Consider the following 17,132-nt stretch of genomic DNA (forward strand, 5'->3'; position numbering starts at 1 on the left):
TTCTGATGTGTCCCTTGTGAGAATGTGTGACCTTGTAAAACCACTCTTTGCCAGTGAGAAGAGAGGTCACACTCTGCCTCCCATGTCTCCTCATTGCTCCTCAAGGTCTCCCACTAGATGCCACTTTTGAACAATTTGAGGATATCTAAGAGCCACACACTAGCAGTACATATAGGTTCTCTTCACAGTCTCATCTTACCTCCTCTGCCCAGTTTACTTTATGAATTTATGTTGCAGAACTGTGTACATTGAATCCTACATTATTTTCAAAGTATGGACATAAAATATAACTGTTAAGATTCATGGGACATACTTAAGAGTGACATCTCTGGTAGGCCCCAGAGTAGTTTAAGTGTCACAGTTCCCATGTATAAATCAGTTGACAGATGTCAGCATGTAGGTTACCGTGAAAAAGTGGCGCCAAGGAGTTTTCATTGCTAAAATGACTCAACATCCCTATTCCCCTTCATATATAGTTGAAGGGTGTGTGTCAAAGCTCAGCAGGGGTTAAGCAGACCTCTGAGGGACCTCTGGTGAATTGGGACATCCCTGCCACCACCGCGGAGGCTGAGGGAAACTGTGAGGTAGTGAGCTTCCTTCCCTCCTGCCTCTGTGTACACCCCCACGCCTGTGGCATGGCCTTGGAAAGCATCTGTGTGGCTTGGCAGATTTAGACTGTCCCTCATTAGACACCCAAGTCAGCCTCCTGTCTCTAAGCTGATCAGTTATAAAGTGGCTTAAACTGTGTGCAGTAACAAAACTGTAGTTATATTGTTTATTTTTCCATTAAAGGCAGCATTCCGAGCTTCTCTTAGCTTCCTCCAGGGGCTAAGCTTCATGCAAGATTTGTGTGTGTGTCTGTATGTATGTGTCTGCGTGTGTCTGAGGATGGGATCTGTCTCCTTTCAAAGGTGTATGATGCTCATCTTGCAGCCCCTATAGACAGGAGGAGGGGTGTCATGGACTGATCTACCTGTCTTTTGTGTGATCTTTTAAACAAAGGTCATACCATTCTCAGATGCTCGACACACTTTTATACTGCCTGCCTGATGCTGATGTGTATACACACTCTTGTCTTAAAGGATTCCTGGAGCTTCCTTCAGATACGTTCCATGCTGCAAAGGACTTTGAGATTTCCCTGAAGTTTCAAACAGACCAACTAAATGGATTGCTTCTTTTCATTCACAATACAGAGGGACCGGATTTTCTTGCTGTAAGTTAATGCATCTAATTGTGCTTATATGAAAACATCAGGCCCAACTTTGAAAGCGATAAATTGTGTGTTAATACCAAGCACAATGGCTTTTTTTTCCCTACATTCACTTCTATTTTCATTTTTTTTCCTTAAGTAGTCTTTATTTTAACAGGCCTGTGAAATGACTTACAGAGTTAAGATAATTTTTTCAAATGACAATTAGTACTATAAATGTTGTAAATTGAACAGAACAGAGCAGATGTTAAAAATTAAGGGAATCCAATTTAGTTTCTTAGTACATGAAAAATACCTCTTCATTGTCTTTTGATATAGTTTCAAAATGCCCTTTATATATTTCACTCTGTGTCAGATGAAATGCAATACATGAGTGTTAATGAGCAAAGCACTCCATTTGAGGACTCAATTTCCATCCTTTTGAGTCTTTGTTTCCCTAACTCTCACCAGAACCAGCATGTGATCATAATTTTATGTCTCTTATTAGTATGTATTTTATAGTTTGAATGATGAACATCTATGAATGAGTTTCACAGATTTTGAGATTTATGAAAATGTACTTTTAGGAATTTCTACTCACAATATTCTAGGTTGTTCACACTTTCCATTGAGGTGTTCCATTTTCAGGGCTGTATAATATGCCTCTCACCAACCCTACACTGTTTATTTCCACGTATTTGCTATGGTAAATAAGATTAATATGAGCAGATTGTAAATTTCCCTAAGTGCAGTGAGAAAGTGTGACAGTTTTTATTTATGGTCAATCATTCGATCAAATGCTATTGTCCAAATTGAGTGAAGCGCTGGACAGATGGCATAGCAGTTATGAATACTTATGTTTATATCTTGCCTCTTCCAGCAACATATCTCTTGGTGTTTTCTTCCTGTTTTCAGCTCAGTCTCCTCTATGGCGTGAGCCCCTCCTGACATCCCGGCATTTTGCCCTGCTGTCTGTGTGGTGATGGTGGCTAACCATCTCCCATTGGTCACAGTGAACGTATGACAGATGTCTGTATTCATTGTGTCACTCTAACTGAATGCCTGACAGAATTAGAAGGAAGAGATTTACTTCGGCTCCCTCCTTGGTCCTTGGCAGTTTTTAAGAACATCATGATGGCAGAATCACATGCTAGAAGCTTCTATAAAGAACAAGGGATGGGGAGAGGTTGGGGAAATATCAAAGTCAGGACAGAGAAACAGGTGCCCTTCAGAAATACATTCCCAGTGAGCCACATTCTCCAACCAGCCTGCGTGCCTCACCACAACCACCTCAAAATTATCTAGTCTGATTTATTCAAATTTCTTTTCGTTTATGTGTATGAGTGTTTGGCCTGCACATATGTCTGTGCACCACATGTGTGCAGGTGCCCATAGAGACAAGAAGAAGTCAACAAATCCCCAGGAACTAGAGTAACTGATGGCCGTGTGCCACCATGTGGGTGCTGGGAATCAACCTCAGGTCCTCTACAAGAGCAGCAGGTACTCTTAGCTGATGAGTCATCTGTCTGGCACCTCTCTTCAGTCTTTACCCAGCGGGTTAAACCATGGATGAAGTCTGAACACTGATCAGCCTCGGCTATGCCTTTACCTACACAGACAGGGATGTCTGCTGGTCATCCAGGTGACGCAATACAATCAAGTTGGCAGTCACATAGCCTTGACTTTTCACACACTCTTCTGTACAGCCTGCTGGGTGATCTCCCATAGCTATACTCTTGGTTTCAAATGAGGGAGTTGATTAAGTACACAGCAAGTGAAGGAAAAAAAGGATGAATAGCGAGTAGCAGAAAGACAGACAGAGACAGACAGACAGATAGACAGACAGACAGACATCACAACACCATCCAATCATCTTCTCAAAACCCCCAGCGGAAATCACCCGGGGAAGGAAGCCCCAGGAAGTCCATCAGCTAGAGCTTCAGTGCGGCCTGCACAGAGCAGGTTGTGAGCTCATCCGGTGCTCAAGCTAGGGCTCAGGGCAGCCAAGGGACACCAAGTAGGGAAACTGAGATAGTCCGTTGGAGTTCCAACTAGACTTACTCTGCATGGTTTCACTTCCCATACTCAACTTCAGACTTCTCTTTCCCACTGCGGGCATCTTTCTATTATGGGATATGCAATGCTAACCTCTCCTGGGAATAGTTCACCTTCTGCTGTTCTGAGGGACACTGGTTTCACTCCTGGCCTGCTTTGTCCATTTTTTTTCTCCTTGTCACACAGTGGAGCAGGCTACCCTGTCCACAGACAAGGGGACACTGATAAGACTTTGAGACGGACACATTTAAATTAGAAATGGGGTGGGACCGCCCTGCTTCCCAAGCCAGCCTCTCAGCATAGTCAGGCAGCAAATGACATTTCCCAGCATGGTTGCCTTGCAGGTACCCAGCACAGACAGTCCTGGCCACCACACTCTCATGAGTCACTTTATGATGCACTTAGAGCCTTCCTGATCATCTCTATAATCGTGCTGATTGGGATGACTTTGATGACCTAAAACTGATCAAGCATCTGATATTTCAAGTGGATGCTTCCCTTGCCCAGAAAAAATGAACTTAGGATATCAAATATGAGTCAATACAAACATAGTATTTGGTGTCAGATGAGAGATGAACTTTTCCCATCTCACCCCAAATTACCTAAAATCTACCTCTACATACTGAGCAAGGCTCTCACAGTCTCCCACTTCAGTGCTTCCTGTGTCTTACCTAACTTGGGACCTTTCTTTAAACCAAATGTCCTCTGAGTGCATGTGTCTATGACCCTGTTTAAAGGAACATCCATGCATCTCACATTACTGTAAGTCTTATGTGTGCATGTGTACCAGTGTGTGTGTGCCTGTGTGTGCCTGTGTGCAAGTGTGCTTGTGTGTGTGCGGGGGGATGTAGGCTTAGATTTTTTTTTCAAAACCCACTTTAATTAAGGTTCTTAAATGCTTCAATGTCCCTTCTAGCCCACATACGAGAAGAAGGAGAAAAAATGACCGTGTTTAGAAGTAGTTCTCTGGGGCAATTCCAACCTTCATTGTCATGATATCAGTGATCCTGTCCAAAACATCAAACAGGAATCTGTAGGAATGGTTCGATCCAGAAGAAACCACAGGGCTCCCCAAATTGGCACAAGTCCAGAGAAGCAGCAGGAAGCAACCAGAACACCATGAGAAGTTTTCCGGCATATTTCTCTCAATGAAGTTACAACAGGCAAAGATCAGGGAAGACCAGCAAAGCATTCCAAGAGGAACGAATACAAGAGCATTGCTCACTGTCTGCCGGGTAGTATTTATATTTTTTCTAAGCATCACATGCCCTCTCAAAGGTCTGCTTCAGCAGAGCATCACATGCCCTTTCACAAGACAGCTTCTAGAGAAAACACCACGGGGCTGCCTCAGCAAAACATCCTCTTATGTATCTGCTCCAGCAAAACCTTCTCTCATCATACAGCTTCCAGAGAAACATCACGTGGCACAGCCAAATTTTCAACAAAACCAGAAATATTCACTTCAAGGGTGCGATGCAGTCAAGCTTGTGTGTGTGTGTGTGTGTGTGCGTGCGTGCGTGCACTTGTGTGAATACACATGTGTATGTGTGCATATAGAGCCCAAATTTGATCTTTAATTTCTTTCTGGATATACTCCCCACTATATTCATTGAGATGGGGTCTCTTGCTGACTTTACGTCCAGCTTGTTCCTAGGAGCTTCTGTTTGTGCCTCCCCAGTGCTGTAATTCCAGAATTATAGAGGGCCATGTTCCACCTGGTGAGGGATGGCTAAGCTTGTTTGGCAAGTGGGTCAACCTTTGCCTTTAGAAGAGCCTTTACTGCCCCAGCTCCTCTAAATCTTTCTTGACTCCCAGGGAGCAAGTGCTTCATCTGCTTCTATGGTGTCTCATCACTCTCTTGGCCACAGGACTGCGTCAAGATGCTCCTTTGCTGGGGGGGGGGAGATTTTAGGGAGCTGATGATCTTGGTACTTATTGAATGAAGGGCAATGCCTGCTTGCTGGGGATGTATCATGAAGATATCATAGAAGACATATTCATTTCCCATCAGGATTTAATGTATTTTATTTAACATTCCATTCTCAAACTTTCAACTAGTATGCTTGCTGATTTCACACCTAAAACAAAAGAAAAATAAATGGTTGGTAAAAATAATTGTCGTGTAACATTTTGAGGGAAAATATGAATGCTTTCCCCTTACACTGAAAATTTAGGTAAAATATGCTGACATTAGAAAATGGTGCATTAATCTAAACGAATACACACAGAGGCAATTATGCGAGAGACTCAGAATAAAACTGAAACATCGAATCAAAATATATCTCGCAAATTTGAAATTGAGCTCACTAACCATTTAAAACAAGGTTCATCAAGCCTGACATTTCGATTTCGTATTGTCCTGTCAAATTTTCTCCCAAATTAAATTGATACATGCAGTTGTATTTTCTCATTTCTAAGAACTCAAAAACCAGAGTCGTGGTTCATAGTGTTCTGTTCCCCACGTTGCCAGTCATTTATAGTAAGATTTAATCTGTTAACTATGTTAGAGAAGAAGCTGGTGTCTCCATAACACCACACTGTGTAGTATAATCATCACTGGGTATGCATTTGTTTGACTGAGTACAACATTCTTCATGGCAATTGTAAGCTGGCAGCGTACATTTCATTACTCATCACTTCAGCTCTGCTGAGGATAAGAGGCGGTTATTGTGTCTTGCCTTTCTTCAGGAAACTGACCTTCTGTTCTTGTTGAAGCTGCCATCCTGCAGCCTCCTGAGGTTCCCTTTGCCTTTTTTGAATATGAAATACAGGTGGAGCTGAAGAGAGGGCTGCTGAGCTTCAAGTTCAATTCCAGTCTCATCTTTACACGCGTGGATCTCAGGCTGGGACTGGCCTATTGTGATGGAAAGTGGAATACAGTCAGTATCCAAAAGGACGGCTCTGGGGTGTCCGTCGGTGTGAATGCACGTAAGAAGAGCACCTCCCAGGTTGGAGGCCAGCCTCTGCGGGTGAATTCTCCTGTCTATCTGGGCGGGATCCCACAGGAGCTGCAGGACTCCTACAGACATTTGACTCTGGAGCCAGGTAAGCTCCCTTTAGAGGCCCACACCATTGGACATCCCTGTCCCAGCAGGCTTTGGTTGTACTGTTTCCAATATGCCAGTAGATTTGCACTAAAATAGTCCCCACTAACCCGCCTTCCCTTTGCTTACAGCCCTTTAAGCTAAAAAACAAAATCGAACACACACACACACACACACACACACACACACACACAACTCACTGGATATTTCCTCAAAGTTTTAATGCAGTTTTTATAGTTTTTTGTAAGTTTTAAAGATTTGTTCCTTTATTTTTATTTTATGTTTGTGTCTTGCCCAAGCATATGTATTTGCAATGCAGTGCCCTCGGAGGCCAGAAGAGGGCGTCAGATCCATTTTAACTGGACTTGGAGAAGGTTAGAGACACCATGTGGCTGCTGGAAATGGAGCCCAGGTCCTTGGCAAGAGCAGACAGTATACTCTTAACCTCCTAAGAGCCCCCAGACAGTTCTCCATGTTGAGCCTAAGAGTGTCTCATCACACTCCTTAAATTCAACCTAGGTATTCCAACATGTCTTCAGCAAATAAAAGTGTCATACAGATAGACCAATTTTACATGTATTACATGCATAATTTCCTTAACAGGCATGTGGCTTGGGCTTTTAAAATATTGATCATTTGAAATGTAGACAATACAATGATTAATAAAAACAAGTCAGAAAACAAGTGACTTTAGAAAAATAAAAAAATTAAAATATTGATTATTCCCTATACGTACGTGAAGGTAAAAGATAAAGTTTGCGTAGATGTGAATGAATGACTAGGAAAATACTGCCATTAATTTCATTCATTTCAGCTTCTGACATCAGAGCTCTCGTCACCTCCACAGCTCTTCAGTAGAATTTGGGGACAGCAAAACCACATGAAGCACATGAGTTTAGTAGAATTTCAAGTATATTTGTGGAAAAATTAGACAGCTTTATCAATAATCATCAGAAAATGGAAAGCAGTTAAATTCCTAACCCAGCATTCAACTCATGTGTAATTAACTAGAAAAATAAAAATATTTTAAAAGGCACTCAGTCATGTTGACACTGGAGAGGCTGGGGACGGAGGATGACAATTTTGGAGGCCTCCTGGGCTATATAGTGAGACCCATGACTCAAAAAACAAAAGGAAAAAACATCTGTGTGTGATTCCCTGAGCACTTCTCATAAGAAGAACAGAGGAAGCTCTTCACGAGGCGCCTCGGACTGAGCCAAGGTGATTCGTTTTGTTTTTGTTTTTCGAGACAGGGTTTCTCTGTGTAGCCCTGGCTGTCCTGGAACTCACTTTGTAGACCAGGCTGGCCTCAAACTCAAAAATCCGCCTGCCTCTGCCTCCTGAGTGCTGGGATTAAAGGTGTGTGCCACCACGCCCGTCCCGAGCCACAGCGATTCGTGACGGCACCTGATGGATGAGGAAGGCGGGGGATAGGGAGGGAAGCATCTGCAGAGATCCCGTGGTTAGAGAGCAGACGCAAGAGTCCATAGTGGATTACCGGGTGCCTCTGTTTGAACTCAGTGCAGTGAAGTGTTCTTTGGATTGGCACTTGCTATTGCTCCACCTCTGTGACTTGGTAACAATAGAAATTTCCAAGGTATGACCAAACGTGCTCTCATAGAGAGAAGGTTCTCTGTACATTTTAAAATCTACACCCCATGAATGGTTAAAATTTCCACGAAGCAGTCTTTGCCTATTTGGTAAGTACATAAAGATTTAAATGACTTCGGATTGAGAATATATGGGGCGCTGTAAGGACAGTCTGAGCAGGGTAGCAGTAAGGAGTTAATGAATAACCAGGATCTAAGACAGTAATGACATTTTCAAGGCACTTAAGATGTAGCAGCTGCTAAAAATATTACATTCATACAAGATCGTCCCTAGATTTTCAGGCTTTCGGGTATTAGAGGGAATCTGGTAAATCTCTGTGAGTGAGAGAATACTCCATCCTGTTTACGTGGGGCTGAGCAGCATGGAATGAAACAAACTCCTTATCCAGGCTTAGGCTAGAGACTCATACCTGACGCTGTTGTCACCAATAGCCTCGGAGACATGAATGGAACAGGATGCTGAACTGGTGCTGAGGAAAACTGTAAAGCATCAACACAGACCCAAGGGGAGCAATTTTACCTATACTAGATGCAAGTCTATGATACCAGTGAACTCTTTACTTACGCATAGACTAAGCTTTTCTAGTGTGTGTGTTTTATCTGTGGCGCTGGTTTTAAACCACTAATACACCATTGAAGTCTTCAAGCATAATAATGCTTAAAGATAGTAAGAAATTGAAATTAGCTTTTCCCATCATTGTGGACATCATCGCCATTGTCATCCTCATCTCCATCACCAACATCAGCACCACCACCACCACCATCATCATCATCAACAACAACAACCTTTCCAGGTGCACAGGAATGGGGTGAAATGTTGATAAAAGTCCAGGATTGAGAGCTTCCCCCATCCACATCAAGCTTTAAGATTCTGACTCAGATACTTTGAGACATGCTAACCTGTTTTACCTGGATATCCGCTCAACTGCAAGAATATCCACCAGAGAGATGTATAGCCACCCTCCAGACAGCAACACGTAATTGAAATGATTCCTGTTTGCTTAATGTGTCTCTCTCAATCCTCTCAGTACTCTATTTTTTTGCCTCATCCTTCCCCACGCTTCCTAATTAGAGCCTCTTGTTTTCCAGACTCCATTTTGTGGTTACATTCATGCTATTTTTTTTCTCTCTAGCCATTAATGTAATTGTTCTTCGAATCAAATGTAAAATTAATGTTCTTCCTTGTTTTGGAAGTTCTGGGCAACTTAATTTGCTAAACTTTGAACACCTCACAGAATTGTGGGAGTTTGTCTTCTTGGAAATATCACAACAAACACATCCAGGCCAGCCGTAACTGCCCGAGGCACATAATCCTGTAGTGTGTACTCTGAAAAACCCCTGGAAGACGGGAAAGGGGCGAGCGAGAACCCATCCTCCCTGCCTCCCAAAGCACACGGCCACTGCTGCTTTTCTGATCCTTCCGCGTAGACACGTGGGACAGCTAGATATTGAGACATTAGGGCGCTGGAGAAAGGAAGAAGGAAGGGGACTGGGACTTTTGTTGTTTTGTACAAAGGCAGGGGATGAAGAAAGAGTCTCTGCTCCGCCAAAAGCAATTTCTTCCTCAGTTTCTTATTATCGTGTTCATCCAAGTTCTGAAGGCTCTTGGGGGAGGGTTTGGTGGCGCAGTGGTGAAATCATGGAGTCACCCTGTCTGTCAGGGGAGTCTGTTCCAACCGAAGGAAACCACAGTAGGACCCTCCAGGTGAGCTCAGCAGCTTTGCAGGGGGGTCAGGCTCCCAGGAGTTTTTGCTTCAGCAATTGGTGCCTGAAAACCTATGCCTTGCCTCTCTGGATGCAAATAGAAAGGTGGTCACCATACCTGTGTCTTTCCTTTAAATATCTGTGCAGTAAAGTGTTCTCTGTGTCATTAGATGCTTAAGTTTTGAAAAGTAGTGAATCATGATGAACATGAAACTTCTAACCAGTTTTTTTGCTGTTTATGTATGTGTGTGTGCAGATATATCCAGGTATACATTGTGTCTGCAAGTGAATGTGTACGCCTCTGCATACAGAGGCTAAAAGTCTACCTTTGGTGTTATTCCTTGGATGCTATCCACATATTTATGTATTGATTCATTTATTATGAAATCAGGGTTCTTCACTTGTCTACGTCTCTCTGGTTGGCTAGATTGACTAGCGAGAAAACCCCGGGAATCTGTTGTCTCCTCCTCCCAAACACTAGGATTCCAAGCACTAACAAAAATGCCCAGAATTTTTAAAAGACTTCTAATATAACATTCAATCTTTATGACATCTATACATGTATACAATGTGTGGGGATCATTTTTGCCCAAACTCTTGTCTTCTAGCACCTATAGAATCCACTCTCTACCTTCCAATTTCTTGCCTTGTGTGTGTGTGTGTGTGTGTGTGTATGTATGTGTGTGTGTGTATATATATATCACTAAGTCCATTTTGGGTACCATATACAGGAATGGGTGAAGATCTTTACTAGAGAGAACACTCAGCCTACCGGTCACTATACTGCTAAAGGTAATTGACTTTCCATCCTCTATTGGCCATGAATAGGCAATAGCTGCTTGGCTAGTGATGGAGGCATGGGAGCCTCTCCTTACTCCATGTTGGAATTTGCACTAGTTGATCTTGTTCAGGCCTTCTGCAGGATATTTGTTAGAGTTCATGCATACATTGATCGTGTCCTGCCTAGAAGACAACGTTCTGCTATGGTCATCCCTGACCTCTGGCTCTTATAATCCTCCCATGTTCTCTTCTCTGCTGTTCTCTGAACCTTGAATAAAGAGTATGACATAGATGTCGAGCCTTCACAGCAATTTCTCTCTGTACCTTGACCAGTTGTGAGTTTCTACACTAATCATTGCATTAAGAAGTTTCTCTGAGGAGTGCTGAGCTACACTAACCTATAGGCACAGGGCTATACCTCTAGAGGTCAGTTTGATACTAAGTATTGTCTTAGCAGAATAATAGTGATAGATTCACCCTTGGGACCTTTGAGCTTCCCAGACATGGTTTCTTGGTCACACTTACAGACCTAGGCATACCTTTCCTTCTCTGAAGCTGGCCTCCAATCCAGTGTATAATGAATCCAATAATAAATCCATTAGAAATTCAATAATAAAAGAATTGGTTGCTATCATAACATTCGTGTGACTATTATACCCATCAGCACATCTTTCCCACAGCTTTGAGGAGCCTGTGCATGATTTTTATCCCCTAGCAACCTGCAGATCATCTTTTAGTACGGTGAGAGCTAGCCATCAGGGAGCAAGGCTCCTGGCCAGCAGCATCTTGATTGCACCATGTGCTGTGATCAAAGTCTTCAGCAACTGGTTTACCATCAAGCTCTGATGATCACCCATCATTTTTATTTGGTTTCCAAAGATAGAAACGAGTTTCTCACAATCACATAACAAGCACTTGATTGACCTGGACTATCCCCCAGAGGCTTTGTTGCCATTTTAAGTAGATCTTTCAGTAGGTAGCATAGTGTACAAACAGCGGTGCACATTCAGCCCCACCCTGTCTCCAGAACTCTGTCTTGACAACCCAGAGCTCCAGAAGCATGTAGAATTCCTTAGAGCAGCATAGCCACATTGTGAAAACTGCCTGTCTTTTGTCCTCTTTTTTATGGGGATGGAAAGTAGGCAGCAGAGAGGCGAGGTGATCCTCATATGTATCAGCAGAAAATGGCTGCTATTAACTGTTAACAACAGAATTCTTCAGTTCTGAAATCTCCGACAAATACATCTTATACCAAGCCTCACTGCTTCCAACTCAATTCAACCAACTCTTTTCATGTCTACCATGTATTGAAGATAGACTCGCAGTATTGATCAGTCAGGCCTGAAGGAATTGGAATAATAGCCAAAGGCATTTAAAAGGAAGTAGACTGCAGCTTAACACCGTAGAAGAAATAAGATATCAGCTAAACACTGAAGAGAACAATTTGGCCATTTTCATCTTTAAGAACACTCACAGTGTGCCCAGACTTTTCCAACTTGACATTGTCTTGTGCAGAAAGGTGAGCATTTATGGGGAATTGTGATTACAGTCCTCTTTCATGCGAATTTGGGGCCTATTTCTGGGCATCTTCTGGCCATTCAGCACATGTTCAAGGAAACGACGATTCCTTGGCGGGGCAGCCAGCAATTTGTTCATGTTTGTTCTCTATCTAGCAAGCACAGTGAAATCTACAAACCCACTGGTTCACATTCACTGACAACGGCAGTCAGGGTTTCAGGCTCAGCATGGGAGATGCACATTCCATGACGTTTACGGGGTTAATGCTGCTGTCACTGACTGATGGTCTTTGCTAATTTGAGTGTGAGCCCAGTGTGCATTCAAGGTGGATATTTGAGATGACAGAGTACAGAGAAAATGGCAGAGCACAGACTCTTACCTTTACCTGCTGGTTTCGCTAGGACATATTCCATACCTATAAAATGATTATTATACAGCCCATGCCAGTGTCTGGGGGCTCCAGTACATGAAAAGCAATGTTTTCTTTGCTACCATCCAACATAAATGTTTCATAGTCTATCTTGTTCCCAACTCACACAAATTCAGGGATGATGTCTTTCACCCTCTACCAATTACTCCTACTAATAATTAGCCTACATTATCTAGGCACATCCTGTCTATCTTGTACGAAAGTTTAAAGTTTACTTTATAGCTCAAAGAATTTAGAACATGTCGGCCTATATAGGCAAAAGAAATCCTGTTTATGTGCCAAAGTGGGATTGTAATTATCTATGCATATGCAGCTTTTCAAAACGGTATCTATAAATACATTTCTGCAACTATTTAGCTAGATGAAAAGCAAGAGCCTAAAGATTTCTCGAACAAGACTTTAATCGTTGTTCCTAACTAAATCCTCCCCCGAGAGGTAAAACTTCAGAGTACAAAAACAGTTGGTCATTAATGACCCAAGCCCTTTCTGTGACACGAGTCCCGTTCTGTTTGCTAGGGTTCCGTGGTTGCATGAAGGAAGTTGCATTTGCACGGGGTGTTGTCGTTAACTTGGCATCTGTGTCCAGCCGTGCTGTCAGAGTCAATCAGGATGGATGCCTATCAAGTGACAGTACTGTTAACTGTGGGGGAAATGACTCCATCCTGGTGTATCGGGGAAGCCAGCAGAGTGTTTACGAGAGCGGTCTCCAGCCCTTTACAGGTAATGTGGCCGTCTCTAAATTAAATGCTACAGGTCTGCCATCTGCTTTCTTTTCCCTTGCTGAAAGCCCACTGCAAGTCTGGAGGAAGCCGGCTTTAAACTTTCTACTTCTTATTTTCCTTTAAGAATACCTGTATCGGGTCACAGCCTCACACGAAGGAGGATCGGTGTCCAGTGATTGGAGTCGGGGACGCACATTGGGCACAGGTAAAGTCTGCTGAATTGCAAACATAACTATGCACACATATGTGTATGTCTGTCTGTGCTCATAAGCCTATGCCCTGAAGCAGCACCAGGTTGGTTTGAAAATGGCTGTGGAAAAATACAGAGCACTGCATCTGAGTTTGTCAGAGTTAACTGCATCTTGCTAGGGCTTTTTCTTTCCCCTTAGACTCCGAGAATGGAAACTAAGGTACTTACAGATTTAACAAGAGCCCCCATGCTACTTCAGAGCAGGAAACATCCACCAGTCATCTATCTCATATAAGGGAGAAGACACACATGAGGATACCATTGGACGGGATGAAACGTTCTTGAGTGTCACAGAGTGCACTCTAGAATCAGGGACATTTCTTTATCATGTCCTAGGAGACATCTGTCATGGTGGTGAGCAATAGCCTTGTAGAGTGACTCTTAAGGGGGAAAAGTCTCAAGTAAGTTTAACATTTTCAAATCAGAAAAGAAACAGTGAGGAGACATGCTAGACCAGACTTCAGACCCTCGAGCAGTGAGTGGCCGTTTTGTATTTCTGATGGCGAGAGTGCAATCTTCCTTAGGGTGGCATGACCGGGAGCTATTGATCACAGTGTTTGACAATTCCGGAGTTTTCCATCAATACAATCAAATGTCTGTCAGAAAGTCTAGCACATTAGTGGTGGCTGTTGAGTCTGAGGACATTTTCTCCAGCCATAAAAAAAAAAAAATGTCCCCAAACCTGCTTTTAACCATGCTTTTCTTTCACAGTTCTCAATAATTGGTTACTGGCCCGGGCAACTTCATTTTAAGGATGTAAAAGCCTGGGATAGATCACTCTCTTAGTCAGGGTTTGTATTCTCACACAAATATCATGACCAAGAAGCAAGTTGGGAAGGACAGAGTTTGTTTAACTTATACTTCCATATAAGAACTTCATCACCAAACAAAGTCAGGACAGGAAATCACACAGGGTGGGAACTTGGAGGCAGAAGCTGATGCAGAGGCCATGCAGGGATGTTACTTACTGGCTTGCTTCCCCTGGCTTTCTCAGCTTGCTTTCTTAAAGAACCCAGGACTACCAGCCCAGGGATGGAACCAACCACAATGGGCCCTCCCACTCTTGATTATTAATAGGAAAAATGCCTTACAGCTGAATCTCATGGAGGTATTTCCTCAAGGGAGGCTCCTTTCTCTGTGATAACTCTAGCTTGTGTCAAGTTGTTCCACAAAACCAGCCAGTACAATCACTAACGGTAACTTTCAAGACTCACTGCCTATAGATTTTTCCAGAGAGGATTATGAGAGAATCTTCTAAGATAATGAAAATAATTATCTATATATAGGCAAGACATTGAGATGAACATTCTCTCAAGACCCTCTTTAAGTTCAGAGCGGGTAGAAGACTGAGGATAAAATAGCCGTTGTAACTGACCTGTTTCTGTGTTTCACAATCCACCATGTTCTTAGCAAATATGCCACAAAGGTCTGCTTTTCGGCAATCTAGTGGGTGTCTAGAAGATCCATTGTTAGCTTACTCCCCAACATGACCCCACTATGGAGTTCTGAAGGTACAGCCATGATCTGACCACATGTACTGTGTCACGGATTCACATTTGCAATCTGACCACAGCACCAAGCAGCTCCTGGGGGCTGAAGAATAATTGCACTATTTAATTATTTTTTGAGTCAGTTTTGCTCTGTCCCTTATGAGAATACCATCTGGTAGACAGTACCATCTTTGCCCTGTATCACACTTCACAACTAATAAAATCAGCCTCTCTCCCCTTGTCTCTTTTCCTGGCAACTTGGTCGTGTGTGCTGTTTTCTGTAGAGGCCCGGTCGTGAGTTGTAAGCGCAGAACGAGCTGCTCACTGTGTCTCCTCTCACCCTTAGTGTCCACTTGGCTTCCCTTAAAGCTGTCCTGTGGAATTGGGCTCAGCAGTGAAGTTGGGGAGGAGACTGTTTGATGTGGGGAACCTGACTGTCTCCCATCATCCATTGATGGTGCAGAAGCCCAGGAGCAGTTAGAGCCTCATTCTCATTCATCATGCTGTCACACAGTTCCGTGGGCGCTTTCTTTGTGTGCCCAGTGTGGTCAGCTGTGATGAAGTTGTTACTGATCAGAGCTGTGTAAATATCTAACAAACAGTTAAAGGTTATGGATTTTTTTTTTTAATCAGCACTCAGCTTGCGAGGCCTTCTATAGCTCCTGTAAGTGTTCTCATTTTGTTCTGAGATACTTTGAAGAGAATGTCTCCAAAACTGAGACATTTTGAACTCCATCCAGGGCACCAACTCCTCTTACCTCCCAAATGCAATTAAAACGGTGTCCTATTTATCATACCTGCTACAGCTTTGCTTTTGAAAACTATTTAAGAAACAATTGAATTTGGAAAGTAGGAATAACCATTCTAGGACCACATACAATCACAAGCACATGTGTGGTTTTCCTTTCTTTATTTTTTTTCTTTTTTTTGGCTACCTGAAAGGCATAAAAGTGTCAGCTCACTTTGTATAATAACAGCCTAATTACCTTGTTCCAAAGTGGCGCATCATTATACTGCTTCACCCTGTCACCTGCCGGCCATGCGCCTCCTTCCTGATGAGTGTTGCTCAAACTCAACGGCTACAGTCAATGTTTGGGGGGAAACCTGGTCTCAATGAAAAAGGATGTTCTGTCTATGGAGTTTTGATGGTTTTGAAATATAGCTTAAACTGAATGGCTCAAGATGTGCAGTCACATTAAATCAATGCTGAAAAGTTACAACTCTAATAAATTGTATTTATGCTAATGGTTGAGTCTGATTTACGGCTGCCATTAAAAGTGAAGAACAGGAACAGCCATCCCCTCAGACGGGCGCCCGCTCTTCTTCTCTCTTTTATTCTTTCCCAGCTCTGCAGAGTGTGCCAACTCCCTCAAGAGCCCAGAGCATAAACGGATCCAGCGTTGAGGTGGCCTGGAATGAGCCTGCTGTGGTTAAAGGTGTCCTGGAGAAGTACATTCTGAAAGCCTACAGTGAGGACAGCTCCCAGCCCCGCGTGCCCTCTGCCAGCACTGAGCTCCATGACACCAGCACCCACTCAGGTAAAGGGACGCCTGAGAGTCTGTCTTGCAGGTTCCTTTGTTTTGGTTTGGGATAACAGAATGTTCTTCCTCCTTTACTCTCCCGAATACATTGGATATGTGTGTTTGGCCCAGTGGAAAACAACAAAACGAGGCAGACCATGATGGCACACACCTGTAAGCACAAGGTTGTGAAGATAAGGTAGAAAAATTATGAGTGCAAGGCCAGCTCAGGTTGCACTGTAAGTATGAGGCCATTCTAGGCTGCACAACAATATCCTGTTCCAAAACAAATAAACATGCACAAACATGCACAAACACACACACATCCCACCAACCAAATAAGGAAATCAGTGTGATGGAATCCTGTATCTATCTGCCTAGGATAAAAAGGGTAATTCTGCAAAGCACAGATTCCAGTAAATATAGATGCATTCAGAGGTTTATCATCTCTCCTTCTAAGGACTAGGTTATAGGATTCATAGCCTTTGAATATTGCATAAACATCTTTTTTAAAGATCATATACATATCTGTACATACAAATGCATATACGAGCATATATATATATATATATATATATATGCACAAATATGTATATGACCACTTTGCATATTTTACCATGTAAAACTTTACTCTTTGGGACTAGCCCAAGTTCACAGAACCATTATGTATTGTAAAATTGCTGATTAAACCTAATTATCTCAGGGTGGAAGGGGGTTATTGCCCCAGCCATTTTACTGGCAAATCAGGGAATCAATTTTTCACAGTGCAGCTGGCCATGAAGAATGATTAGAAGAGAGTATGCCCACACCTCACTGACAA

At 42.9% G+C, this 17,132-nt stretch overlaps 1 protein-coding gene across 1 annotated transcript in view; it reads left to right on the forward strand.

Moving 5' to 3' along the window:
- Ush2a (usherin) overlaps positions 1–17,132 on the forward strand; it is a 673,376-nt gene that overhangs the window by 258,961 nt on the left and 397,283 nt on the right. Inside the window, exons 25-29 of the mRNA XM_021165303.2 lie at positions 1,083–1,213; positions 6,016–6,289; positions 12,847–13,050; positions 13,177–13,257; positions 16,139–16,330. Coding sequence (XP_021020962.1) covers positions 1,083–1,213; positions 6,016–6,289; positions 12,847–13,050; positions 13,177–13,257; positions 16,139–16,330 — 882 coding nt within the window. The remainder of the gene's footprint in view (positions 1–1,082; positions 1,214–6,015; positions 6,290–12,846; positions 13,051–13,176; positions 13,258–16,138; positions 16,331–17,132) is intronic.

This window comes from Mus caroli, chromosome 1, assembly GCF_900094665.2.
Source record: "Mus caroli chromosome 1, CAROLI_EIJ_v1.1, whole genome shotgun sequence".
Taxonomy (NCBI): Eukaryota; Metazoa; Chordata; class Mammalia; order Rodentia; family Muridae; genus Mus; species Mus caroli.